We start from the raw sequence: 22,985 nt of genomic DNA on the forward strand, positions 1-22,985 counted from the left end.
CCAAACAGTCATGATCCTGCATGTTGCAAGCCAAGAGGCGTCGAACAGAGGCGCAAGAAGCGGCGGCCCTTGCCCATGCCAGCCATGCCGTCGAAGGACCTGGGGCCGAGCAGTGAGTGTTGGTGTACTGTGTCATGCAACAGCGCGAGCGACCTGGTTCGACGGATTACGAGTACCGGCTTTGGGGATCTGCTTACAACGGGCCTCGTCGCCCGAGTGAATGAACGCCTTTGATCACTCTACAAGGCGTGGCCCGCTATTGTTGCTGTCGTCGTCGCAGCCCGTTCTACTTCGAGCGTTTTGCATCTTTCCTTCTCTTTCTCATTTTCTGTGTTCTTCCCCGGAGCTGAGGCATCGCGGTGATCGCTGGTCTGAGCTCCAGCGCCGTTTCTCCCCCAGTTTTTGTCCCTCCAGTTGCAGTGCCTTGGGGTATCCCCAGCCAATCGCTGCTCCGAGTGGTGAGAGCTTGCCAATTGCTCCCTCCGACGCTGTGCCTGCTCCTAATTCTAGCCTGACGGCTTCCAGCGGATTGCCCGAGTGAATTCGCCGACGCCCAACAGCAGCGCTGGTGGTGACAAAAAGACATCGCAGACAGGGCTGGCAGTATCTAGCGCATCTGGTCGTTTTGCCCGACAGCCGCACTGCTGCCAGCAACTCTCCGCTGCGACCACGACCATCCGCAGTCACCCACGAACATTGGCCCTCAGCTAGCGGACACGGCCGCCCACTCGCCTGCCAACGCGAGTGTGGATCGACTGCTTTAGCTGGAGGTTCAGGTGCCTTTCTAGCTTCCTTCGTTTCCTAGCCAGGTCTTTCTCTTGACCGATTCGCCCTTGTACCCTCCGCGTCCTCTCGAGCTCCTCGCAACCTCCCAAGACGGACATATCGCCACTCGACGGCTGCAAACTTGTCTTATACGCCGAGCCCAGCCGTTATCCTATTGTGGCCGCCAATCCTGGGCTTCATTGTCTGTGAGGTTCCGCTGTAGAGACCGTGGTTGACCTGCCGGTGTTCGGAGGCCTTCTGCATCGCGGCCTGTCAGCGTGGCTCACGACCAACACAAGCACTAATTTCGAAGTGTGTCGAAGGTACAATTATCCTTTCCTTCTGCTCCAGCGTCAACGGTGTTGCTGACGTAGGTGCATCGTAGTGCCCTTGTATTTGGTAATCTTTTGTTTACGCCGTCGAGCTCACTGGGCCGTGTGAGCTTCATCCCACTTCACAACGAAGAGTGAGCGAGGCCACATCACGACTCCTCTAGAGCGCCTTCCCCGGGAGGCCCGTTGCCGCCAAGTCCTCGATCGTCTCCTTTCTGATAACGATCAGGAGCCTAAGTCGAGCTGCTTCGGTACCGGTAAGGTCTGACGTAGCACAGCAATCGAGCATGTCTGCAGCAGTTGAGCGCTCACATACTGCTACAAACACCATGGGTCCGTCAAGTAATTCTAGCAGCAGCGGTGCCAGTGCCGTGAGTAGTGGCAATGGTGAGCTTAGATCTTAAATTTTGTGTTTTCGTGACTGACGGTAGACTTCATTTATAGCGTCAGTTCAAACCGCTAAGCCAGAGCCCCCCCAAACCACCGCGGCATCCTTCCCGCCCCCCAAAACCGACAAGCCAAGGCCTCACGTCTGTGGGACATGTAGTCGATCGTTCGCCAGGTTGGAGCATCTGAAGCGCCACGAAAGGTCCCATACAAAGGAAAAGCCCTTCGAGTGCCCGCAATGCACGCGATGCTTTGCGCGACGCGATCTACTGCTACGACACCAGCAGAAGCTACACCAGCAGGGAGCGACTTCCTCCCGACCCAGGAATGGACGTCGGGAAAGCACGACCGGCCTGCCACCCAACAGCTCCGGCAGAGTTCGTAAGAACTCGGTGGCAAGCAGCGTAACAGGCGGGACCGGCGTGCCCGGTACCACGAGCATGAGGCCTCGCGCCAACACCATTAGCCATATCGACCCAAACGCTCTCAACAGCCTCCTCGCGTCGCAAAATGCCTCTCTGGGGAGGACTGGCGGAGGTCATCCTGGCCACTCCCACCATGCCAGTCTGTCAGGCCTCCACGGGCCGGGTGCGTTTGACTATCGAGGCATGTCCACGTCTATGGGAAACCACGGCCAGCCGCACGGATTGCCAAAGCTGGATACTCATCTCAGCCTCGGAATGGGCGGTGGGCTGCGAACAGCGCCTATCCAAGGATTTGGACCCGATGATTTCGAGCTTGAAAAGTTCTTTGGAACCTCAGGGCCGACCATCAATCCCAACCAACTGCATCACTTTAACGGCGCGTTAGGAACGCCAGCATCTCCATTCAATCCCTTTGGAAATCCTTTTGCCGGACCCACCTCCATTGACGAGGATGACTTTGGGTGGCATGCTGGTTTGGACAATTCCATGATGTTCGCGGGAACCAACGAAAACGCAGTCGATGGGTCCTCTCCTTCTGCCATAAGCACTGCCAGTCAAAGTGGGTTTAGCGAGGTCATGTTGGATGGATCTGGCCAAGCAACCTCAGCAGCCATGTGGCACAATCCGCTAGTCACTCACTCTGGGATCAATACTGCCTCATATTCTCTTGATGCCATGGCACCTGTCTTTCCAGAGCTCATGATGAATACAGTATCCCCCAAAGACGTCCAAGAACAATCCGCCCCCACAGACTTCTATATTTCATCACCCCCACCTATCACTTCCATGAGCCCAACAGCAGGTATTCCGGGTATGCCGAATCAATATTTCCACCCCCCAATGACTTTCAACTCTGATACCGGCAGCATCTCATCATCCTCGATTAATGGAAGTGCTCGGCATAGCTCGGTTACCTCTGTTTCCACAGATACCATCACAGATGCTACCAGGCAGGCTCTGATCATGAACTTATCGCAGGCGCTCGGATATGGCCACTCCCAAAGGAAATATTCTCAGCCCTCAATCAGTTCGCCACTATCCAATTCGAGCACAGGGAAACCTCAAAATCAAGTCGCATCACTGCCTAGCACAATGGATCTTCAACGCTATGTGAACGCCTACATACAATATTTCCATCCTCACCTGCCGTTTCTCCATATCCCCACCTTGTCATTCGACACACCGGCGTACACTTATCACTTACGGACAGCTGGAAGCTTCAACCATGATGGCATGGTAGGAGGTGGTGGCTGCTTAATTCTTGCTATGGCAGCGATTGGTGCGCTGTATGAGTTCGAACATAACATCGCTAAGGAGCTTTTCGAAGCAGCGAAGAAAATGATTCTCTATTATCTCGATGAGCGCCGCCGAGCCGGCCTGTCCGCGGCTGTCAATGGACCGAATGCCGCAAATGACTCCATTAACAAGCCTCCACTCTGGTTGGTTCAGGCTATGCTGCTGAATCTCATCTTTGGACATAATTGCGGCGATAGGCAAGCCGCAGAGGTCGCGAGCACCCACTGTGCTGCCCTTGTCAGTCTCGCGAAAGCTGCCAGTCTTGATAGACCAACGTCTGACCTCACAGCTAAAGACGGGTTTACTCAGAATGCGCCAAGTAATGTAGATGGCGATGTTGATATGACAGACGATTCTGTGTCCCCTGATGCATTCCAGCAAAATTCTCAATCTGAGACCATTGATGAGCACACGCAATGGATTCAGTGGAAGAAGACCGAGGAACGCAAACGAACCTACTTCGCTGTGTTCTCCATGTCAAGTCTCCTTGTCTCTGCCTACGCTCACGCGCCACGAATCCTAAACTCCGAGATCCGACTAGATCTCCCTTGTGAAGAGGACCTGTGGTCTGTGGACAATGCTCAAGCATGGGTTGCAATGGGTGGACCTATGTTCGCGCAAACAAAAGGCCTCTCGTTCAATGCTGCCATGACCTATCTTTTGGAAGCAAGCATGCGACAGCAACCCGAGCCGCGCTCTCACAATACGTTTTCGCAGCCTTTTGGGACCAACCAGAATGACAATACCGAAAGCGACATTCGTCCCAGTACTTTCGGATGTTACGTCTTAATCAATGCACTTCATGTTTATATTTGGGAAACCAGGCAAAGACATACGGGACGACTCTGGAAAACTCAAGAGACCGAGGCCATGCACGCGCAAGTTGAACCAGCACTGAAAGCTTGGCAAGCGGCGTGGAGGGCGAACCCGAACCATAGCATTGAGCGACCCAGTCCATTTGGTCCTCTTTCTGCCGACTGTATACCGTTGCTGGATCTTGCGTATGTAAGGCTCTTCGTTAATCTTGGCCGTTCAAAGGAGCTCTTGTGGCAGCGAGATTTCGATGGGATGGCAACAGAGCTTGCCAAAGGTGTTGAGATTATTGCTCAGGCCGACGGCACCCCCGACCGATCTTCTGACCCTGCTGATTCTACAAGATCATCGGCTTCAGGCAATTCTCCCGGAGCAGTCACGTCTCCACAAGATATCGACGCAATTGGTGAACCGAGCCCTGGCCATATTGGATCGAACCTGCACCCAAATCAATCTTCCAAGCGGGAGAGACACCTCCGCAAAGCTGCCTTTTACGCAGCAGATTCGCTTTCGATGGCCGACAAACTAGGTGCAACATATGCAGAGTTCACTGCAAGAGAACTCCCAAACTCGTCTGCGATGTGTACATTCGATTGCGCACAGATTCTTGCCGAATGGGTTGCCACTGTCCAAGACCGCGTTGGACGCTTCACTGGCGTTCTTGGCAAAGACGAAATCGACTACACAGCTGTTCCTGCGATCATGCTTCTTGAAGAAGAGGATGTAAAACTGCTCCAGAAGATTGCAGACATCCTCCACACTGCCGACTTGAAATTGGCCTATGATATTACGGGAATGGGATCCTCTAGTGCAATACCAATGCTTGGCGGTCTCTCAAGTCTTGGTCCTTGCGGATACGGTACGAAATTGCTCCTCGTTACAGCATATATGCTTGAAAAGTCTGCTGTCTGGCCAGGTATACTTCTTGTCCTAAATGGATGCTGTCATAGTACTAATATTGCAGTAGTTACACATGTCATGGCCCGTGCCTTGGAAGCGCACGCCGCGCATATAAACCAACGCGCCGAAGCCTCCACAGCAGCCTCGTAAATAATGTCCATCCTTATGCCGTGTACAAAATTCCCGCTCATGTCTCGAGGTATTATCGCGACGGTTGATACCCTGTTCTGACGATGTTTACGCTCATGCCCTCCGATGTTCCGCCCGCGATGAGATGTTGACGATGCACACGACGCAACCTATTCTTATCTCGACCGCAAGGCTATTGCAACTTTCCCTTGTACCTATTATTCTCTTCGATGTTGCTTGGCTCAGCAATTGCTGGTTGTACCACGAGGCTTCATTGTATATTCTTTCAGGTTATTCAACGACCTCCCGAGGACTACCTATTTGGACATGGGTGAATATTGATTAGAGCTCCTACCGCGGGTACGAACACCTTTAACTTGACAAACGTATCTTGCCTTACTATTCAGATAGGTTATCACTTTTGGGTTAATACGGATGAAATGGCTTTACTTCTCCTTCTGTCAATCGACTTTGGTGCATTTCTCGCGAGTCTTAACTTGTCTATTGGGAATGGGTCACAGATATCATATATGTGGGCTACCATTTGCTTTATCTATTGTTTCTCCGGCGAAAACCTGGTCTGGGCTTCACAAGGTTCCTGCGGCGATGTGGATGAAAATTATCAGGGGAGCAGTGCGTATCCGGCATCTTTTTACCGACTCGCGCATCTCTGCTAGATGCGACTAAAAGTCGATCGTATTCAAGCTTCGGCTGGATTGAGCTATTATGGGATGATGTCATGAATAATCTCTTGCTGTCTACAGCAGTTGCGGAATTTTTGGACGGAACGCGTTGGGCCGGGTTGGAGTAGGTGGAAAAAGTTTAGTAGTCTTTGAACTACATGAATTCATGAGAAAATGCTTCTATCCCACTCTCTCGCGTGAGGTTGAGGTGTATTCTTATTCTCCTCCAGCCAAAGACGGCATCATTCTTCATCGCTAATTTCTCCCGGCAACCTCCATATATTACATCCCTTCCGCGATCCTGTCATTTGGTCTAGTGCCTTATTCGTCCCTCAAAGCTAGCACATCGTCTAAAATTAACATAGCGCTACCCCACATTCCACTTGTACAGAACAGGAAAGCGTTTTTGATGTGCGACACACCGCTGTTTGAACACTATGGTCATGGCGATTCCAAAAGGGATCGACAACCTAGACTGCAGTGTCCTTAGCTTAGACTTGAAGTCCTTAGACTGGAAGCCTGGACTGGGAATCGTGGTCAGTTGCTAGTATCTAGATCCCAACAACCAATCTTGAGGTGTGGCTTGATGGGACCCAGGCTCGAGAGTTTAGAGTGAGCTTTGTGGATCGGATGAGTGCTCAAATCGTTTTGAGGTTCACGTGAGAGCATGGTATGAGGTGTTAGACAGATAAGTGGCAATGAGCGCTTTGGGAATCTGGAAATCAACGATTGCCAAGCTCGCGATAGGGCACATTGTTGAGTGAACCAGTCGCTTCCAGTTGAGGGATGAGTGAATCTGAGTGACTAGGGCTTGTGTAGATCGTCGAGAAGGAATTCTATCTCTCCATCTTTTAGTCTCGGCTTGATGAGCGAGTTTTTTGCTCATATTCGATGGGGATCATCGAAGACTTACGATGTACAGTCGCTAGCAAAATCAGCTTCCGTTCGAGTGCAGCTAAACAAAGTTCGACTTCGCCTGTAGTAAAAGTCTTCGCACCCGCGTTTATTCTTCAGTAGGGCGCTGTTACTGTAGTCACGTGACTTTCCATGGTACATGAAAGTGCTTCTCTATTTTAGGTTGATCTCACAAGCCCTGTGGCTGGGAGTCGACTGCCCTCTTTGCTACTGGTGGCGAATCGCAACGAGGTTAAAGCAGCAATTGAACTAACGTTAAAACGATCGTGAGTATAAATAACAAGTCTCGGAAGAATATACTCCCATACCTGGATGTGGTCCCAATCTAGCAACGCAGCACCAACTCTTCTGTATACTTACACTGAGTGCAGGACGGTCGCACCTTAGACTGGACTAAACAATTCATAAGAGCATTAGAAGAAGCGGAAGCATGAGTCCCACCGCGCATATCGGTATCCGAAACGAATCGAATTGTACTACTGCAAAGGCTGTCACTTTTCCTCTATACTCCTGCCGAAGATAACCAGCGCTGGCAATGCTATAATTCAAGCTCTCGCAGTTTCCGCCCCGCTAGCTCTGCCGCTACATGAGCGTAGCAACAACAATGGAAAACGGACTCAATTAAAGCTAGGAAAGCAGCATGTCCTCGAAGCGTATGTTGAGAAGCGTAGAAAAAGGCAGTTCAGTTTATGGTGTTCATACTACAAACATAAGAAGTACAGAGGGGCTAAGAAGCTGCTCCGGCAAGTATTTTGATGGGCAGGAGAGGACACTTGGTAGAGAGAATAAAGACACGTCTACAACTGGACACTTAGTACAAGGCTTCTTGCACAAATTGCAACTTCTATCCTCTTCACCCGTACCAACCAACTCCGCTGCATAGTAGGCATTGGCTGGGCAACTGAGCAGCCTTTTCCCCAAAGGACACCGAGTCGAGATTCGTATACACAATCTGAAATCTGGGAAATATCAACACTGCTGAAATATTTAAATTCTCCGTAGAGTAAGGTCCCACAGACGAATATCGTTCTTCAGATCTTTTGTTGCCTGAATATCCTTGGTAGTCTTATTGACTTCGGCTTTTTTGATTACTGGTTTCCTGTAACCGAACGCAATGTGCTAGGATTTTTACCTCCAAGGATCCGGGTGGCATTTATTAATGCTCCAAGGCTAGTATTTACGAATTCAATCAACCTAGGACATGGCCGAAATGGACAGCATTGTCACTTCAGGCAAGGGGAATCTCTTCCTTTTGGGCCGACAGCAATCTTGGGGTGTGGCGGGCAGGGACAGGTCGACAAACCTCTCAGTTTGCTCACCTTCAAAGAGTGTGCGAGAAAGTATGCGCTCTGAGCTGCCGCCTTTAGGAGGGGAATGATTGGATACATGAAGCAGTTCATTGCTGAAATCGAAACTATAAGGTGTTTAAACCCCCACCCCTTCGTCGAGTTCGTCGGAAGCTATACGGACACGAAATGCATCCGCTAAATAATGTCCCCGGTTGCTGAGTCGAACTTGGCCACCTACTTGAAGCGCGCCAACGCTTTAATCATCCAAGCTGCGGATCTTTTTGTATGCGTAACCACAGCGCTCTGGTTTCTGCACGAGCAGAAAGTCCGACACAATGACATTAAGCCGAATAATATCTTAATAGACCGTGGAAACGTCTTATTTGCGGACTTCGGCTTGTCTTTGACCTCTATAGATGCAAACGGTAGCACTAACCTAAAAGTGATTAACCGGATGACCCTAAGATGCTACGTGCCGGTCGCTCTATATTAACCTCGGAATACAATGTCTGACATCTGGAGCCTAGGTGTTGTGTTCATGGACATGATTGTGATTCTCAAGGGTAAGTCTGTTGAGTACAAGAATGAGTTCTTTAACTGTTATGGGTCACGACAAGCGCTCATTTGCACAAATCTTGGTGCATTACCAGAGTTTGTTGAATAGTAGAAGGAATATGTGAGTTGTTTGACATCAAACTCTTGGCTGGGCTCGTCAAATACTCTCGAAAGAGCACTAATTGCGCTCAGTGCATCCTCTCGAGTCGCATCATCACAGCTTAGTAAGGGAATGGAGGGAACAAGTCTCTTGTAGGATATGTTGTATTCTTTCTGAAGACGGCTTTTCGGATTGGATGAATAAGATATATTCTGCGAAGTATTTTGGAGTTCTCTAATGTGCTCTAGTCTCTTCAAAACTTGCTTAAAGGCTAGTATAAGTCAGCTTCTCTATCGGTAGAGGAGCAGACAAACTCTTGCGGCCATTCTAGACTATTTCCTTCTCGAAGCTGGCATCAGGGTCTTGACTTAGGCGTTCTTAGCAGCAACACATCATGTTTACAGCAGTGAACTAGAAGGTCAACATTCTGTATAGTCTTCCTTTCTATCAGTCTTATATAAGCTATCATATGCTAGTCAAACATGGAAGTAGGGAGGGCCGCCGACCTGCTCGGGCCGCACTCTTATGAGCTCAAACTGTAATGAGGAAGTACTCTCTTGTTTATAGCAAATCACGTGTTACATAGAAGAACACTTTCCTAGATATGTAAAGTGGGGTTCACAATCGAGATTGAGTTTGTTGCGGCTGCACCTTTGAACAGAATTCGATTTCGCTAGCGACTGCACAGTACTAGGTGAAATTACTACTGGAGCCTGTACGCGTATACCTTCCTTCTTTAAGTCGTTCAGAACCTAACCCTGTCGTATCGCCGATGTCCTTCACGGCGTCGGAGCCAACGGCTGCTCATCCCATCGCCCTGTAACTACGTAAGCTAAATGCAGCCGTGAAGAAAGCGAAGCACAGGCTTCCGGTTCTCACCTCCTTCCTAAATAGATCAGCTGTTTGAACCACTGCCTCAGAATCCGATGACAGCCTGTCGGACACACCTCCGTAAAACAGGGTTACAGCGCATTTTCAATAAAGGTTCCACAACTGTGGGTTCGGATTTACTTGGATTTAGTCATGACACGATTACTTTATGCTCGGTGCGGATTTTCACGTTTGGATGCAAAGTCTGTGTGGGTAATTTGGAGGAAGTTGGATGTAGTGAGCAGGGATCGTGATACAATGCATGCTTCTCCGATGACCTGGGAGTAAGGAATGAGGGACTGGTATGATTACATGTGCAGTGGATGCAGTAATCTTGCAACCAGTCCAGAAGAATACCTTCTTTCTGAACGTGGGGCATAACTGGGGTTTAGAGTCTATCTATGAACCTTCTTGCTGGTACTCAAAAGAATGTCAACAGGATGCAAATCCCTGTCGTAAATTACCCCTGACATAGTCCACCCACATCAGGTGACAAGACGCAGTCGAAAGGACAAAAATGTGCAAGAGGGAAGCTCTTGGCAAAGTATCCCGATTAGGTAGGCTTAGTAACTGATTTTGCATCATGTCTTCGAATTTTCACAAGTTTCTAGGTTGCTCCATAGTGAGTCAAGCAAATCTGCGGAAATTCCATACGTGTCTCTGTGAGAATGGGATGGCACTCCAATTGTCGCCACGGGACAACCACGGATACGAGTTGCGCCTCTATCACGTGTACAAATTCGGCAGCCTAATTCACGTTTCTTCTCCTTGACGACCACGCCTCGCAATAGCAATATCAGCTCCTATTCTACTCAAACAATGTCTCTTCCAAAGCTTGTTCGATTTTTGCTAAACCCATCGCATAAACTAGATAATTTCTCGCCGTACCTGCAAAATTATCTCCAAAGCTCTCCTCTGACCCTTATTATTGAAGTATTCTCCGCCTGCCTTGCTTCAATCACTCTCAGATTCCAAGGTCTCCCATTTCGGGATATTTGGAGGAATTTTTCACATCTTTTGAATCGTATCGAGGAGAATTATGCAGATAATTTGCATTCCAGCATCGGGACTGCTCGAGCCCGGTTGTTCTTTTCGACCACTTGGACGAGCTGGATGATCTTTCTCGGAGTACGCTGCCAGCCTTCGAGTTTCTCACAATGTAGAGGATTTGGATGTTGGCCAGACCGATTGTTCTTCTGGGCGAACATTCTGTCCACCATCCCCATACTCATTCCTCTTTTCAAGAAAAAGCTAGTTTTGGGCGAAATGTGGACACCTTTGAAATCCTTCAACTCCGATCTCGAGCACCATAACATTTCCACTCAAGCGGTCGACAAGATATACCACTGGACAGAAAACCTCGCTATCTGGCTACATGTCATTATACTCTTGTACCCATTCAGAAACTTCCTTTCCTCGTTTATGCGCCATCCTTGGCTAGTTGTTAAATACTACATTAGCTTTTACACATGGGCCTTCTTCGCGGTGCTTATTTCATTTTCTCTTGCTGCAATATTTGGTTTCATCATTTTCCATGCTCCTGGATATGTACTTCAACGCGACCCTTACACTAGAGAGGCCTCAACTTTCAAGATTATCCTCACTGGCGGAGTAGCTTCACTATGCTATGCATCTTTATTGAGACTGTTTAGGGCAAGATGTGTTAGTTTTACAGTGTGGGCATTCAGCGATGCGGCGATATGGGCGGGGTTTGAGGGATTGGTGGCGTGGGTGGTTATGATGAATCAGGATTCTTTTGGAGAGTTTATGCATCGGGAGTCGTATGAGAAGGAAAAGAGGAAAAGAGGAGAGAATGCGAAGTTGGACTTGGGGGCGGAGGAGGGTAAGGGGAATGAAGAGAGTGGCAAGGTGGACGATATTGCTCGTTTGGGTACAGAAGCCCGAATGTGGGAGCAAAGACGGCAGCTTAGGGCGGGCGAGTGATGGCTACGATTCCCCGGTTGGAAGGAAATGTGTCATAGTTGGGACTTAAAGAGACGTAGCAATCTAGAACATGGCGCTCTAAACGCGCTATAATGAAAGATAGTACTTTTGAAGCAGTCGTTAGTTAGTTGACCAGTTTATGAATGCGTAGCCACAAGGGAGATGTATCAAGCTTTAGCTTTATAGGCACTGGAAGATGAGTTTACAGGGTACGCGACCAGAATCCTCTAATATCCTTTCTTTGCGGCCTTCATATTCCAATTTCGCATAAGCTTTCCGAACGACATACACAATGAACAGAAAAGAACTTTATCCTGATGAAGCTTTCAAACTCCCGAAGAGCTGTCTCATCTCGATCATAAACTCGGGTAATTAGCACGACTAAGCCTGCTAAAATTCAGCACTAGAAGTCTGGAAACTACCACAAAGTTTTATTCGTTCAGTCTTATTAAAATCCCGGCTGCAGGTACACCCACTGGAATCTGAGGTACTGTTCGTAGCTGCCGTACCTGTGGATGGAACCCTTCTAAATATGGAGTTCTGCTTTGAGCCTCCGAGAGAGATAGAACTTGTCGACTCATGCTTGATCCTCGAAGTAGCGAAGCTAGTAGACGAGCGTGGTCTTTTTAGATGTCCCATTCTGAAACTAAATAGGGAAGCATTTAGGTGTCTTGGATTGAGTATTGGCGTATAAGGGGATCGGGAACTAGTAGGAGATGATCTAAAAATTGAAACAGGAACAAAATCGCGAGTCGTTCTTAAAACAGATCGACTTTGATCCCGGGAGAGCGCTACTGGATGTCCCTGGGTAACAGGTAAGCTGGTGGACTTGCCTTGTAAGGCTGGTAGAAGGTTGAGGCAGGAGTGGTGCTGAGGGACTCGTCTGTGTCACAGAGGGTAGATAATTGGGCGGCGAGGGATGTTGACCAGGTTGAGCGCATGGAATGCTGGTACTGTGCACATATTTGCGAGAATTCGCGGGATTCAAACCAGGTTTAGGTGAGCTACCGTTCGACGAACATGCGGAGTAAAGAGCATGTCGACTGATCCACCCTATCCGATATTTATCACATAGTTCCTTAGAGGAGAAAGAGAGCAAATAAGCTCGGACTTTGGCGCTACTTTGGTCATGGCCCAAGTTTCGATGCAGTTTGGGCAATGCTGATGACACCAAATCTTTCTTCCCCCAAATTTTCTGCACGCTGCGCTTCGTGGTTCTTCAAATAGTGGCCTCCGAGAGACCCAAAGAGGGTTGGGGTCGACTTCAGATTAGGATTTTGCAATGAAGCAAAGCCGGCCGTGTTCTGAAGCTTCTCTATGGATATCTGGCAACTTCTTGTTGGAGGTAGGGAGCTGGATTCCCATCTTTGATCTAGGTATTGGGCTGCATTGACTTTAGAGTTGAGATGAACTAATATTACAGTTGTAAATTTTACTTCCGTTTTGGTACATAGAGCCTTCCTCCCATTGATTATCCTGGGATTTTATTTGAGTTGCCCTACCTTTACGAATCCCTTCCGCAATCCAAGAACCGTAGTCGCCTTGCGAATAGGGTTGCACCATCTTTTAGGATAAAATATGGCTCTGTTTCTAGATTTGGTGATCGATCCCGCCGGAAGAGTCTGAATTTCACCATCTCACTGTAGCTTGTATCGACTCTAACGTGCCGCTCAAAGCGTCCATTTCTGAGTGTGGCTGAGTATTTCCTTACAATCCCCTTGAGGTTCTTCTCTTTTCCCCTTTCCCAAAAGCTGGTAATAAATATCTCTTGTTCATAGCGCACCAGAAAGAGTTTCTCGAATAATAGCAGTAATGGGGCAAAATAATGAGGGTGATCGAGGTCAAACACGAGACTGAGAAGGTTGTGGATAGTGACTAAGGTTGAGGGGCTAATTCCTCTGTAGGATGTACCAAACCAAAGTTCGCAAAGGCCTTTGGGGATGCTAATAATCCTTACACTAGTCACCCGAAGCTTTCGCGAAAACTAGAGCCCGACAATAACGAGAAGATCAGAGATAATACCATTGAAATATTTACATTGCTTAGATAGGATAAGCCAGGATTTCGGAATCCTTGAGGACAAAGAGCGAAAGAGCGAAGCTAGCTTCTCAGTGAAAATAAATTTGGGGAAGGTGAGTTTAATACATACTTTCTATACGGGCAATAGTGACTATTTCTAAGTATGTAATAGCATAGCATACCAATATTGTTCGAAAGGAGGCGAAAGTACTCTAAGGGTGCCAGTATTCGCGTCTAGTAAATGTCTAATCACGGAAGGGAAAAGACTTCTTCTTAGATTAAAAGTATCTTCACAGGGCGTTCGTTCATTAGGTTAGTAAGTCTTCTTCCAGGTCCGCCCAACCTAATACTCTGTTCGACATGTAGAAGACTTTGAAGGGTAGCCAAAGAGCCAAGGAAATGTAGCCATCTGGCTATTAACATGATTCTGGGTCTTCCTCATACCACTCAAGCGTTGCCGCTAGCGCTTTGCCATCTTCAATTCTTTCAACATCAAGACGCCACCTCTTTTTGCCCTTACATAAACTTCCTTCACGAGGGTCGAACCGAAATGGTTTGCTATCCTCGGTGACAGGCCATATGTAACGAATATTCTGCCTCCGGGGTGGGCAGATAGCTTCTACCCCCATATTAGGTTTTATATGCCACAGAGCGAAATGACAATAAATGGCAACGAGGTGTGCAGACGCCTCTTGATTGGGGACGCTTCCATGTGCAATTCTGATGGTCAGGGAATCGAAGTATAGAGACTTGAGGGACTTGAAAAGAGCAGCGTCGTCTGGCCAATAATCTAGGGATAGAGTGAGGTTTTTCCTTTCCTGGAAGGTTCGGGGCACTAAGATGTGGATTGTGATGTTATGGGACTCTTTTAGCAATTTTTGGATATCACTAAGCTCCTGCGCCACCTGTTTAATGGCATCGTGTTCAATTTCTTGTTTGATCTGTTTGCAGGAATTCAAGAGGCCTGCGTATTGGGGGAGAGGAGCCTGCGCCTGGACTGGAGGTGCGAGAAAGCTGTAGATGTGGATACGGATCTCAGGAGGTAATTTGAGAAGAAAGCAGACGTTCTCAGCCATGTTAACCAAAGTCAGGTGCGGCGATCGCAGGATGCGGTATGTAACAGGAGATATTAAATAGTCGTGTGAGATGAAGGAGAAGTGAATTGAGTTGCTTTTGCCAGCTTTTGGAACGTTGGGGTGTTGTGGGATTCCAACAGACTACTCATGTTCATCGAGTCACGTGTAACCAAAACCCTCTGTCGATATGCCAAGCGTTAACGCACCAATCGTCTGCAACTTCTCACACCAACCCACCACTGCACAAACACCACTATGACGTCCTCGGACTACACAACCGCATCAGGCGGCGCCCTCAAACTAAAAGGCAGCTCAGGCATCGAAAAGAAGAAGAAGAAGAAGAAGAAGAAAAAGAAGCCCGCTACGGACTCTGACCCCACACTCCCCGTCTCAGCCTCCACTGAATCCAAACTCTCCTCCGAATCCAACACCCCCAAAGAGCACACATCTGCTTCTGCAACACCGCAACTGGTTTCCCCGAAAGATTTTGAGAGAGAATTGCGCGAATCAGGAGGCAGGCAGAAAACGGAGGCCGAGAAGCGTCATGAGGAGCGGAGGAGGAAGATGTTAGATGAAAGGCTGAAGAGGGAGGGCGTGAAAACACATAAGGAGAGGGTGGAGGAGTTGAACCGGTATTTGAGTGGGTTGAGTGAGCATCATGATATGCCCAAGATTGGACCTGGCTAAGGTGCAATGGGCTGAAGATGCGGGGATGGTGGAATGGCAGGGTGCCAGGTCCTGGGGGTGGGTGAATGAGAACATGAAGGAAACATGGGTGAGCAGGCGCATATGGCTTTCACATTAGCAGGGAATTTGGAGTCTATTTGAGGAATAAACCCTTGCATTCTAGGTACTGTCCAAGGCTGGATCTGCGAACGGTATTTGCCCACTTATCCTTGAAGTTTTAACAGGATTACAATCATAAGTACAATCATCACGATATTCATTTCTCCCCCAAGCTCTCTCTTCTCAATCCTTTAGAGAACACTGCCAGCATCTGAACACAAGTATCGTGCTTCCCCTCCGACATCCTCTCCCCCTTATGAACCACCCATAACCCCCCCTCCTGTAGCCACCGTCCCTCTTCTCCAGCTGCAATGGCTTGTCCACCTTCCAAACAACCAACACCCTCCTGCTGCTTTGGATCTAAGCTATGCGCTTCAATCTCGAGAACGACGGGCAAGATTTTGAACAGATTACGCTCGTTCACTAGTCCACCCTCTTGCGCTCTGGGAACCTCAATGCCGTGTTGTGGATAGCATAACAGGTGGTACATCAACGCTTGGACTCGCTCGACTGCGAGCACCTAGCAAGAAGTGAAGGCGTTTATTGTTTGCCATAAGGCGGGGGTTTGGAACTTAAGTTCTTACTGGTGGAAGGATGGTGCTAGGGTTTCTGATTACGGGCGGATTCGGCATGATGGTTAGAGGAAAGGGGAGAAGGACCTGAGGCCTGTTTCCAGGAGAAGAATGGGGATTTGAGGGTTGTGAAGTCCATGTGTCTATCGCATTCTGATTTGCTGAGGCATTGTTAGTGATTCAGATGCTGGGGAATGGTGGGCGGGGTGCCTGACCCATAGGCAGCTTTGGGAACTTAATACCTTCATGTTCTGGTAGAAGAAACATACTGCTTGGATTTCTGAAGGAACTCTAGGACAATAGTCAAGTTGGGTAAGTGCAACGACCGAAGCTGCAGAGTTTATGTTCGTTCTTGAGTGGAGAAGCTGTGTTAGCTGCAAAGCTGTTGCAAAGCTAGTGATGATCAATATGTACGAATAGCATGAAGACTCAAAATATTGCTCTGAACCATCTCCCGAAAACCATTTCGTACAGTCTCGACGCCTCTCACCTCATCCATCATTCCCATCCCACGACCCAAACACCATATCGCGCGACTCCTCAGTCTACGTCTCGGGTGGAATCCGAAAGGAAAATTCTTCACGTAACATGGGTAGGGCTGGCCTTGTTGTATGATTGCGGCGAGATCTCAATGCCCCACGAAACGAGACCTGAAGTGGCGGGTATGTTGTGTGTCGGGGCCTTGAGCGATGTTGACGATCAAGCATGTGACAACGGATACTCCACGAGCCGGGAGTTGGCATTTATGTTCCATGAGACGGATGTTTGTAGCTAGTGTGACAGGTCTTGTTTTCGTGGCGGCAATTCCTAGGTTTTAGTTTGACATCAATGATTTATGCGTAAGTTGGCAAAAGCAGTGGAATCGTGATCTGTGAGTAATAACATGCCGTTTTGAGTAGTGACGTTTGCACTCGCGCATTCTCTAAAAGAGCCCACGAACCCTTCGCTCGAAGCCTGGCTTCTCAAAGGGTTCTAGAAGTTTTACGTAGTCCTAGTGCTTGGCTTGAGCATGTCGAATACAGTCGGGGCGAGTGTGATCCAGGCACCGTTTGGTAGGCATCATGAGATCGCAGCGGAAGTTTTCGGATGACAACTCACCTGGTAAGCTTGTTCTCTTATGTCCATAAGATGAGATCCCTTCGAAGTGACAGGAACGAGTACGAAGGAAAAGAAGGCATGGAATTACGGAGATCTCCATTCTGTGGTAAGTGAGTTCAGACGGATCCTTTGACGGACAATTGGCATCGGAGAATTGTGGTGATATTTTTGGGTCTTGGGGCTGTCGGGTTGACGGGGAGGATGAAACTATCCGGGAAAGACAGGGAAAGGGCAAGGACGAGCACATGAGGCTGCGGGAGGAAAAGGTCAGATGATGGGTATTGATGAGAGTGGATGCAATCAGTTCCCAACCCAGGTATCTGGGGCTTCGAACATCAAGACATAGCGTACCTATGGATCGCACGCACCGCAGTTCTCCGACTTGAAAATTTATCGTTGAAGCGCGCAAACGTCTCCTAACGTGTTTCAAGGCGATTGTACCTCTTGTAAGCATTGTAGATAACGAATGTGGCGTCTGAGTGTATCTCTACAGGCCTCACGATCTCCAACGTTATCGTCAGTTTACCATATCTTTTTATGCAGAAGTGAAAGACGACACGAATCGCGCGCCTCGCATCCTTCAAGGGTCGTCATCACGACTTTGACATGAGAGTGGAGTGATGAAGGAACCGTTGGCCTGTATCTGTCTTAGATTGCGCCGTCTCTTCGCCAGGGTGCGAAAACTTTCCAGAACGAGGTTCAATGGACCGATATCACTCCTCGCAAATGCACTAGTGTTCCCCGGGGCCAATAATGCGGGTCAAGAGATGCTACTAAACCGACAGCGCCCGGCATGGCGACGCTAGTTGGAGCAACTAGATGGAGAAACGGGCGGCGAATTCTGCAAAAGACTGGGGTCCTGGCGTTGATCAATTCCTCTTCACTAGATTCCTGGAATTGCGGTTATAGTTCAACAGCCAGTCGGAGGACGCGCGCTTTCAATCGGATGAAGCGCAAGATGGGGTGAGGGGCAAGGAACGGGCAGAGCTCAGTTGCCCTTGGGATAGTCGAACAATCCAATAATCGTGAAGGAGTCTGCCGAGTCGGCGTGGCTGGATGGCGCAGATCATGTTTGCAAGTTCACAGAGAGCAACTGCAGTTTTGGGAAGTTCGTGAACTGTGATTGGTGTTGGTTCCGAGAAGTGCAGTTGTGCATCGACGAGGCGCTAAGTTCTCCCTGACGAATGATTAGACAGTTTACAGGAAAGTTTGCCTTGGTCCTTCTTGTGCTCTTCCCAAGAAGGCCCTTTGTTCTTTTATATGCTGTCAGCGTTTGCTTCTGTGGCGGAGCTGAGTTTGAGTTGTTAGGAGATAGGAAGACAAAGAAGGCAGGCTGTCGCGTGAGTCTGCCTGCGTGAAAGCCTTCGCGAGCACAGTCCACTCGTGAATCGACCTGCCGTTTTGCACTTGCGCCATATCGACGGTCAATGCGTTAGCTCCAACGCCTCAGCGGGCACAAGCAAGGCTGCTCAGGCTGGTGTTACCTTTGGCCTGCGCGCCTTGGTCTAGGACCCACCATGTTGGAGGCTCAAATCTCGAAGCTGCAAATCCCATGCCACAAAGCAGCATGTGAGGCTCGAACTTCGGAACATACCACTCGAATTCCAGAAGTGTGGTAGGGACAAGGAGTGAAGCGTTGGATGGCAAGATCTCTTCTCGCAGCTAATAATAAAGCTGCCCCGATGAGGCAGGTGAAGTCCCTCGTGTTGGTGGACGAAGCCGGTCAGCGCAAGGCCAGCACCGGAAATGGTCTGACCTATTAGATCAAGTGACAAGCACTGGGTGATCCTACTCGAGGAGAGCACGAATCCTGTCGCGTTGAGACTCGGACGGGCTTCAGTATGGCGTTTAGGACTCCCGAGAGAAACTCTGTGACTCGCTCCGTCGCGCATTTGACTGATTGACTTTCACGGCGGTGCAAAATGTTCGCTGCAACCCTTCCACGAATCGTGACCGCTGTTGGGCGAAACATAATCGGCGAGACCAACTCTGAAGAGCGGCGTAGCAAGACAAGAGGCTCGTCTTCCAAGTGTCCAAGAGACGCTAGAAAAATGTTCGAGAAGTATTCCTCTTTGGGGAGCGCTATGATCGCGGCTGCTTTCCTCCTACCACTCGTTCCGCGAGATCTGCCGTCTTTTGCCCATGCCCAGAATTTTCCCCAGAGTCGCCGGTATTGCTTCGACCTGAGCTTGATCAAGTTGCCAAATCGTACCATCAATAACTAACGATCTTGCTAGGACTTTTGCATCATAACATGCTGTGTCTGGCGCATTCGTTTTCCTCGCAATTGAACGGCCACTGTCGATGTGCCCGGTGCTGTCAAGGCAGATATGGAGAGCCATCGAGCATTGCCACTGACCGGGCGCAAGGGGCGTTTCAGCGTGCGGAGAACCCCACGCCAGAGTGTGCATTGCGGCCTGTCTGTGTGATGCCTGTCCATCTCTTCGGAGGTCGCCTCTCACCAATGGTCGTGCTTCCCACTCCGCCCTGGCCGTAAACAATTACCAGTCCTTATCAAATCCCTTCCTTGCTGAGTCTAGGCAATCGGTGCATCCTGCAAAGCTGAGCGGCCAGCGCGCCCTTGTTCGCCAAGGTCTGCATGGCCCCAAATATTGTGTTCACTGCAAGTCGAGCAGAAAGCCGCGGCGCTCCCGAGTTCCAAGTCCGCCAAATCGACTCCGCTTATCCTGGAGGCTGTTATGCTGTTTTAGCTAAAGGTGTCCCATGCGCCCATGCACATGCTGTGCTGGGGAACGGAAGGGTCTAGGGTTGCACTGAAGCAGTCAACCGCTGCAGTTCCGAAATATAAAGGCCTCCCTTGTGCTCCCGGCTGTACCCCGTCATCCTGGAGAGGTATTTGCCCTCATCAATTTAATTGCGGCGTGGTGCTAGTCCCCGCTCCTTTCGGACGCTTAATTCCTAACGCGCCCCATCTAGCTTTCCCTCCCTCCATTCCTTCTCTCAACACCCCTTCTTACTAGGAAAACTGTCGAGGTTTCAAGAAATCGACATGGCGGATGCGGAGAAAACCCAATATACTGTCGGCGCGGAGTCGCCGAATGGCAACAATGATATAAAAGGTGTTATTGCCAGAAAAGGAGGAGCGGTCGACGAGGCAGCTGATTTGTATGGCGATATTCAGACTGCTGAAGAGTACGGATATGTTGAGCGAGGGTGAGCTTTCGAACGTCCAGGTTCACGGTCGCGTACTGTGAACTTTGAACACTGAAACTGACAACGCACAGTCTCAAGTCCCGACACATCCAGTTCATTGCTCTTGGTGGCACGATCGGTACCGGTCTTTTCCTTGGTATCGGCAGTGCTTTCGCCCATGCTGGCCCACTTTCAGTTCTTCTTGGCTATACATTCACCGGTGTTGCTGTATTCGCTATGATGCAGTGTTTGGGCGAGATGTCCACCTGGCTTCCTCTTCCTGGTGCCATTCCGCAGTACTGTGCTCGATATGTTGATCCTGCTCTTGGTTTTGCCGTCGGTTGGAATAATTGTGAGTACAATCTTGAATAGTGTAGTTTCCTACTACTTCGTGCTGATAGTGTTAGGGTATCAATGTGCCATTACGCTCTGCGCCGAAATCTCCGCCGCCACAGTCCTCGTTACCTTTTGGGATCAAGATACAAGCATCAACCCCTCCGTCTGGATTTCTATCATCATCGTACTGATCATTTGCCTGAACATCTTTGCAGTTGCCATCTACGGGGAGGCGGAGTTCATCTTCGCTAGTATTAAGATCATCACCATCCTGGGCTTGCTTATTCTTGCGCTCGTCATCGACCTCGGTGGTGGGCCCAAGCATAATCGCCTTGGTTTCCGATTCTGGAGGCATCCTTACGCCGCTATGAAGCAGTATGTCGGCACCGGTAATACTGGCCGCTTCACTGGTTTATGGTCTACCCTTGTCAACGCTGCCTTCTCGTACGGAGGTGTAGAGATGGTCGCCGTTGCAGCTGGTGAAGCTACAAACCCGCGCAAGAATATTCCAAAGGCCGTCCGACGTGTTTTCTGGCGTATCTTGTTCTTCTATGTCCTCGGTTCTCTCGCAATTGGCGTAACTGTCAGTAGCGACGACCCGCAGCTGACCAATGACAACGCAAAGGGTGCTCAGAGCTCGCCTTGGGTTATCGCCATCAAGAATGCTGGTATTCCGGTGCTCCCGCATATCATCAACGCTGTGATCTTGACCTCGGCCACTTCATCCGGCAACGCCTTCTTATATACCGGCTCCCGATATCTCTTCGGTGTTGCCCAGAACAGACAGGCTCCCAGATTCCTCCTCAAGTGCTCCAAGAGCGGCGTGCCGTACTACTGCGTCGCCGCCACCGCAGCGATATCTTTGCTCACCTATATGAGTGTGTCCACTGGAGCAAACGATGTCTTCCTATGGTTCCAAAACCTCACCACAATTGCCCAGCTCTTTACGTGGTGCTGCATTTGTATTGCGTACATTCGCTTCCGCGCCGCTCTTCTTGCTCAAGGAGTTGATCGGGATACGCTTGTTTTCAAGTCGCCATGGCAGCCATATACTGCTTATTGCGCTCTCGGGTATTTCGGACTGTAAGTTAAATCGTCATTTTCCATGTTTTATTCCTAACAAATACTGACTTCTTTCATAGCATTATCTTCTTCAACGGCTTCAAGGTCTTCACGCAAACACCATGGGGATCTGATCAGCTCACTGATTTCTTTACCGCCTATATCGGTGTCCCGATCTTCTTCTTGCTCTACGCATTCTGGAAGATCCTCAAGCGCGATCCCTTCGTTAACCCTGCGAACGCGGACATTTGGAGTGGCAAAGCTGCATTGGATGCAGAGGTGTGGCCGGAACAAATTCCAAGAAACATCTTCGAGAAGATCTGGTTCTGGGTTGCATAAATTGGAAGCGAATTTCTGGGTTCAGTTCCTGAGGAGTCTATAATATATTGTGTGGGCCGTTCATTCGTTACTGCCATCGTTTGCCATGTCGACACTCGTGTAGGATCTATGGCGTCGTGCTGGGCTCGTCTCGTGAGGTCATCTTAATATACCATGATATTGACTTTAAGACTATGCGTTGTGAAAGTGATTCTCATGACCAGATGTGTGTCCGCCTGATATGTGGTCAGTTATTATGTTTGTTATCTGTCTGTAGGTCCAACATTGCCAGTAGCTTGGAAGAAATATTTGGCATACCTTTTGATGTTGTCGACTCTTTTATACATTTGATTATTTAGCCATCAAATTTCGCTCACAGTGTTTTTAGGTGGTCCAAGGAAGCTCTTTAACAGAGTCAGAAAAAGTGTGGGCCTCGTGTTCGCATACTAATCCGAGCCAGCCGAGTCAGCCACGGGCGCCCTCGGGGTGAAATGTTGAATGCTGGATAGGTCTGACGCGATGCCGGGCTTGTTGATTCGTTAGTTCAAGAGCTGCGTCGCATTTGTCTTGTGGAAGGGCGCAGGCACGTGCCGACGTGGCGCCATCGCGTTCTCTTTTGGAAATGCTCGGACTCAAGTATTGCCGATAAAGAGTCAGTTTCTGGGATATGTAGCAAACGTAATTATGTGATGGTCAATGTAAAGTTGGAACAAACCTTTGGCAATTTAGCGCCGTCGTCGGAATAGGAGTTTGGGATCCGGAAATAGGTGCAAGTGCCATTGGTGCTGCGGTCGTTATTGAACTGAGAAATAACGTAGACAGGCCATGGAAGGAGAGAACAACGCAGTGAATTCAATTGAGCATTTTAATACATTCCCTTCCAGCACGAAAGTTCTGCATTCGCACGACACAGATATGAGTATTCCAACCAGAAAAGAAAATAGGAATGCGTCGAAGCTCGCTTAGCTTCCAAAACAACTTCAGTATTGTAATTAGTACCATAGATACAATTGCTGAGGTACTTGAGGCTTTGTCAGGGTCATCCTGGCGATAGCGTTCCTCACGGCTATTTGGGACCTTTTGTCTGTTGCTGCAATTAATCTTGCCCAACGGGCATCGCGCATCTCAAACCTGTGCAACCGAGCGAGAGCAAGTGCAGTGC

The 22,985-nt window shown here is 49.1% G+C and overlaps 9 protein-coding genes across 9 annotated transcripts; 4 read left to right on the top strand and 5 right to left on the bottom strand.

Moving 5' to 3' along the window:
- The first annotated feature begins 932 nt into the window (after positions 1-932).
- On the top strand, positions 933-5,275 carry BDR25DRAFT_37472 (uncharacterized protein). The gene is made up of 4 exons (XM_033697341.1): positions 933-1,088; positions 1,151-1,484; positions 1,542-4,934; positions 4,986-5,275. Exons 2-4 carry the CDS (start codon positions 1,385-1,387, stop codon positions 5,066-5,068), a joined length of 3,576 nt encoding a protein of 1,191 aa, XP_033546999.1. The 5' UTR covers positions 933-1,088; positions 1,151-1,384; the 3' UTR covers positions 5,069-5,275.
- Positions 5,276-7,498: 2,223 nt separating this feature from the next.
- Positions 7,499-9,932, bottom strand: BDR25DRAFT_355869 (uncharacterized protein; the record flags this gene model as incomplete). Its single annotated transcript, XM_033695537.1, has 19 exons — positions 7,499-7,604; positions 7,661-7,764; positions 7,827-7,839; positions 7,873-8,047; positions 8,083-8,129; positions 8,173-8,244; positions 8,302-8,402; positions 8,439-8,531; positions 8,565-8,687; positions 8,733-8,852; positions 8,923-8,956; positions 8,981-9,000; positions 9,072-9,141; positions 9,212-9,269; positions 9,342-9,389; positions 9,414-9,523; positions 9,556-9,582; positions 9,618-9,823; positions 9,867-9,932. The coding sequence occupies 19 exons, from the start codon at positions 9,930-9,932 to the stop codon at positions 7,499-7,501; spliced, it is 1,593 nt and encodes a 530-aa protein (XP_033547000.1).
- A 110-nt stretch (positions 9,933-10,042) lies between these two features.
- Positions 10,043-11,452, top strand: BDR25DRAFT_355870 (uncharacterized protein; the record flags this gene model as incomplete). The annotated part of the gene is made up of 3 exons (XM_033695538.1): positions 10,043-10,085; positions 10,127-11,399; positions 11,428-11,452. The coding sequence occupies 3 exons, from the start codon at positions 10,043-10,045 to the stop codon at positions 11,450-11,452; spliced, it is 1,341 nt and encodes a 446-aa protein (XP_033547001.1).
- A 178-nt stretch (positions 11,453-11,630) lies between these two features.
- On the bottom strand, positions 11,631-14,653 carry BDR25DRAFT_355871 (uncharacterized protein; the record flags this gene model as incomplete). Its single annotated transcript, XM_033695539.1, has 13 exons — positions 11,631-11,675; positions 11,702-11,790; positions 11,880-12,281; positions 12,331-12,564; positions 12,605-12,879; positions 12,912-13,361; positions 13,389-13,551; positions 13,605-13,656; positions 13,717-13,744; positions 13,794-13,835; positions 13,867-14,019; positions 14,071-14,602; positions 14,641-14,653. The coding sequence occupies 13 exons, from the start codon at positions 14,651-14,653 to the stop codon at positions 11,631-11,633; spliced, it is 2,478 nt and encodes an 825-aa protein (XP_033547002.1).
- A 71-nt stretch (positions 14,654-14,724) lies between these two features.
- On the top strand, positions 14,725-15,432 carry BDR25DRAFT_304112 (DUF1754-domain-containing protein). The gene has a single exon (XM_033690140.1). The coding sequence runs from the start codon at positions 14,754-14,756 to the stop codon at positions 15,183-15,185; it is 432 nt and encodes a 143-aa protein (XP_033547003.1). The 5' UTR covers positions 14,725-14,753; the 3' UTR covers positions 15,186-15,432.
- Positions 15,433-15,806: 374 nt separating this feature from the next.
- On the bottom strand, positions 15,807-16,262 carry BDR25DRAFT_37562 (uncharacterized protein). The gene is made up of 2 exons (XM_033697397.1): positions 16,072-16,262; positions 15,807-16,017 (listed from the first exon to the last, which is right to left on the bottom strand). Exons 1-2 carry the CDS (start codon positions 16,121-16,123, stop codon positions 15,857-15,859), a joined length of 213 nt encoding a protein of 70 aa, XP_033547004.1. The 5' UTR covers positions 16,124-16,262; the 3' UTR covers positions 15,807-15,856.
- A 462-nt stretch (positions 16,263-16,724) lies between these two features.
- On the bottom strand, positions 16,725-17,773 carry BDR25DRAFT_37520 (uncharacterized protein). Its single transcript, XM_033697373.1, has 2 exons — positions 16,955-17,773; positions 16,725-16,847 (listed from the first exon to the last, which is right to left on the bottom strand). Exons 1-2 carry the CDS (start codon positions 17,406-17,408, stop codon positions 16,819-16,821), a joined length of 483 nt encoding a protein of 160 aa, XP_033547005.1. The 5' UTR covers positions 17,409-17,773; the 3' UTR covers positions 16,725-16,818.
- A 1,029-nt stretch (positions 17,774-18,802) lies between these two features.
- On the bottom strand, positions 18,803-19,365 carry BDR25DRAFT_314898 (uncharacterized protein; the record flags this gene model as incomplete). The annotated part of the gene is made up of 3 exons (XM_033691488.1): positions 18,803-18,997; positions 19,064-19,137; positions 19,167-19,365. The coding sequence occupies 3 exons, from the start codon at positions 19,363-19,365 to the stop codon at positions 18,803-18,805; spliced, it is 468 nt and encodes a 155-aa protein (XP_033547006.1).
- Positions 19,366-19,710: 345 nt separating this feature from the next.
- BDR25DRAFT_304114 (uncharacterized protein) lies at positions 19,711-22,015 on the top strand. Its single transcript, XM_033690141.1, has 4 exons — positions 19,711-20,128; positions 20,200-20,459; positions 20,515-21,526; positions 21,586-22,015. Exons 1-4 carry the CDS (start codon positions 19,965-19,967, stop codon positions 21,842-21,844), a joined length of 1,695 nt encoding a protein of 564 aa, XP_033547007.1. The 5' UTR covers positions 19,711-19,964; the 3' UTR covers positions 21,845-22,015.
- Positions 22,016-22,985: the final 970 nt, after the last annotated feature.

The sequence above is a fragment of the Lindgomyces ingoldianus genome (genome assembly GCF_010093535.1).
Source record: "Lindgomyces ingoldianus strain ATCC 200398 unplaced genomic scaffold BDR25scaffold_18, whole genome shotgun sequence".
NCBI lineage: Eukaryota > Fungi > Ascomycota > Dothideomycetes > Pleosporales > Lindgomycetaceae > Lindgomyces > Lindgomyces ingoldianus.

What these genes read in the sequence shown, in the direction of transcription:
- BDR25DRAFT_37520 (XM_033697373.1), bottom strand. Translation starts at nt 17,408, where the DNA reads ATGCTTACAAGAGGTACAATCGCCTTGAAACACGTTAGGAGACGTTTG. An exon ending in TAAGAGAACAAGCTTACCAG is followed by an intron (nt 16,848 to 16,954) that starts GTGAGTTGTCAT and finishes GCCAAGCACTAG; the next exon opens with GACTACGTAAAACTTCTAGA.
- BDR25DRAFT_304112 (XM_033690140.1), top strand. Translation starts at nt 14,754, where the DNA reads ATGACGTCCTCGGACTACACAACCGCATCAGGCGGCGCCCTCAAACTA.
- BDR25DRAFT_37562 (XM_033697397.1), bottom strand. Translation starts at nt 16,123, where the DNA reads ATGTTTCTTCTACCAGAACATGAAGGTATTAAGTTCCCAAAGCTGCCT. An exon ending in GTTCCCAAAGCTGCCTATGG is followed by an intron (nt 16,018 to 16,071) that starts GTCAGGCACCCC and finishes ACAATGCCTCAG; the next exon opens with CAAATCAGAATGCGATAGAC.
- BDR25DRAFT_37472 (XM_033697341.1), top strand. Translation starts at nt 1,385, where the DNA reads ATGTCTGCAGCAGTTGAGCGCTCACATACTGCTACAAACACCATGGGT. An exon ending in TGCCGTGAGTAGTGGCAATG is followed by an intron (nt 1,485 to 1,541) that starts GTGAGCTTAGAT and finishes CTTCATTTATAG; the next exon opens with CGTCAGTTCAAACCGCTAAG. An exon ending in AAAGTCTGCTGTCTGGCCAG is followed by an intron (nt 4,935 to 4,985) that starts GTATACTTCTTG and finishes ATATTGCAGTAG; the next exon opens with TTACACATGTCATGGCCCGT.
- BDR25DRAFT_304114 (XM_033690141.1), top strand. Translation starts at nt 19,965, where the DNA reads ATGGCGGATGCGGAGAAAACCCAATATACTGTCGGCGCGGAGTCGCCG. An exon ending in TGCCGTCGGTTGGAATAATT is followed by an intron (nt 20,460 to 20,514) that starts GTGAGTACAATC and finishes TGATAGTGTTAG; the next exon opens with GGTATCAATGTGCCATTACG. An exon ending in GCTCTCGGGTATTTCGGACT is followed by an intron (nt 21,527 to 21,585) that starts GTAAGTTAAATC and finishes CTTCTTTCATAG; the next exon opens with CATTATCTTCTTCAACGGCT.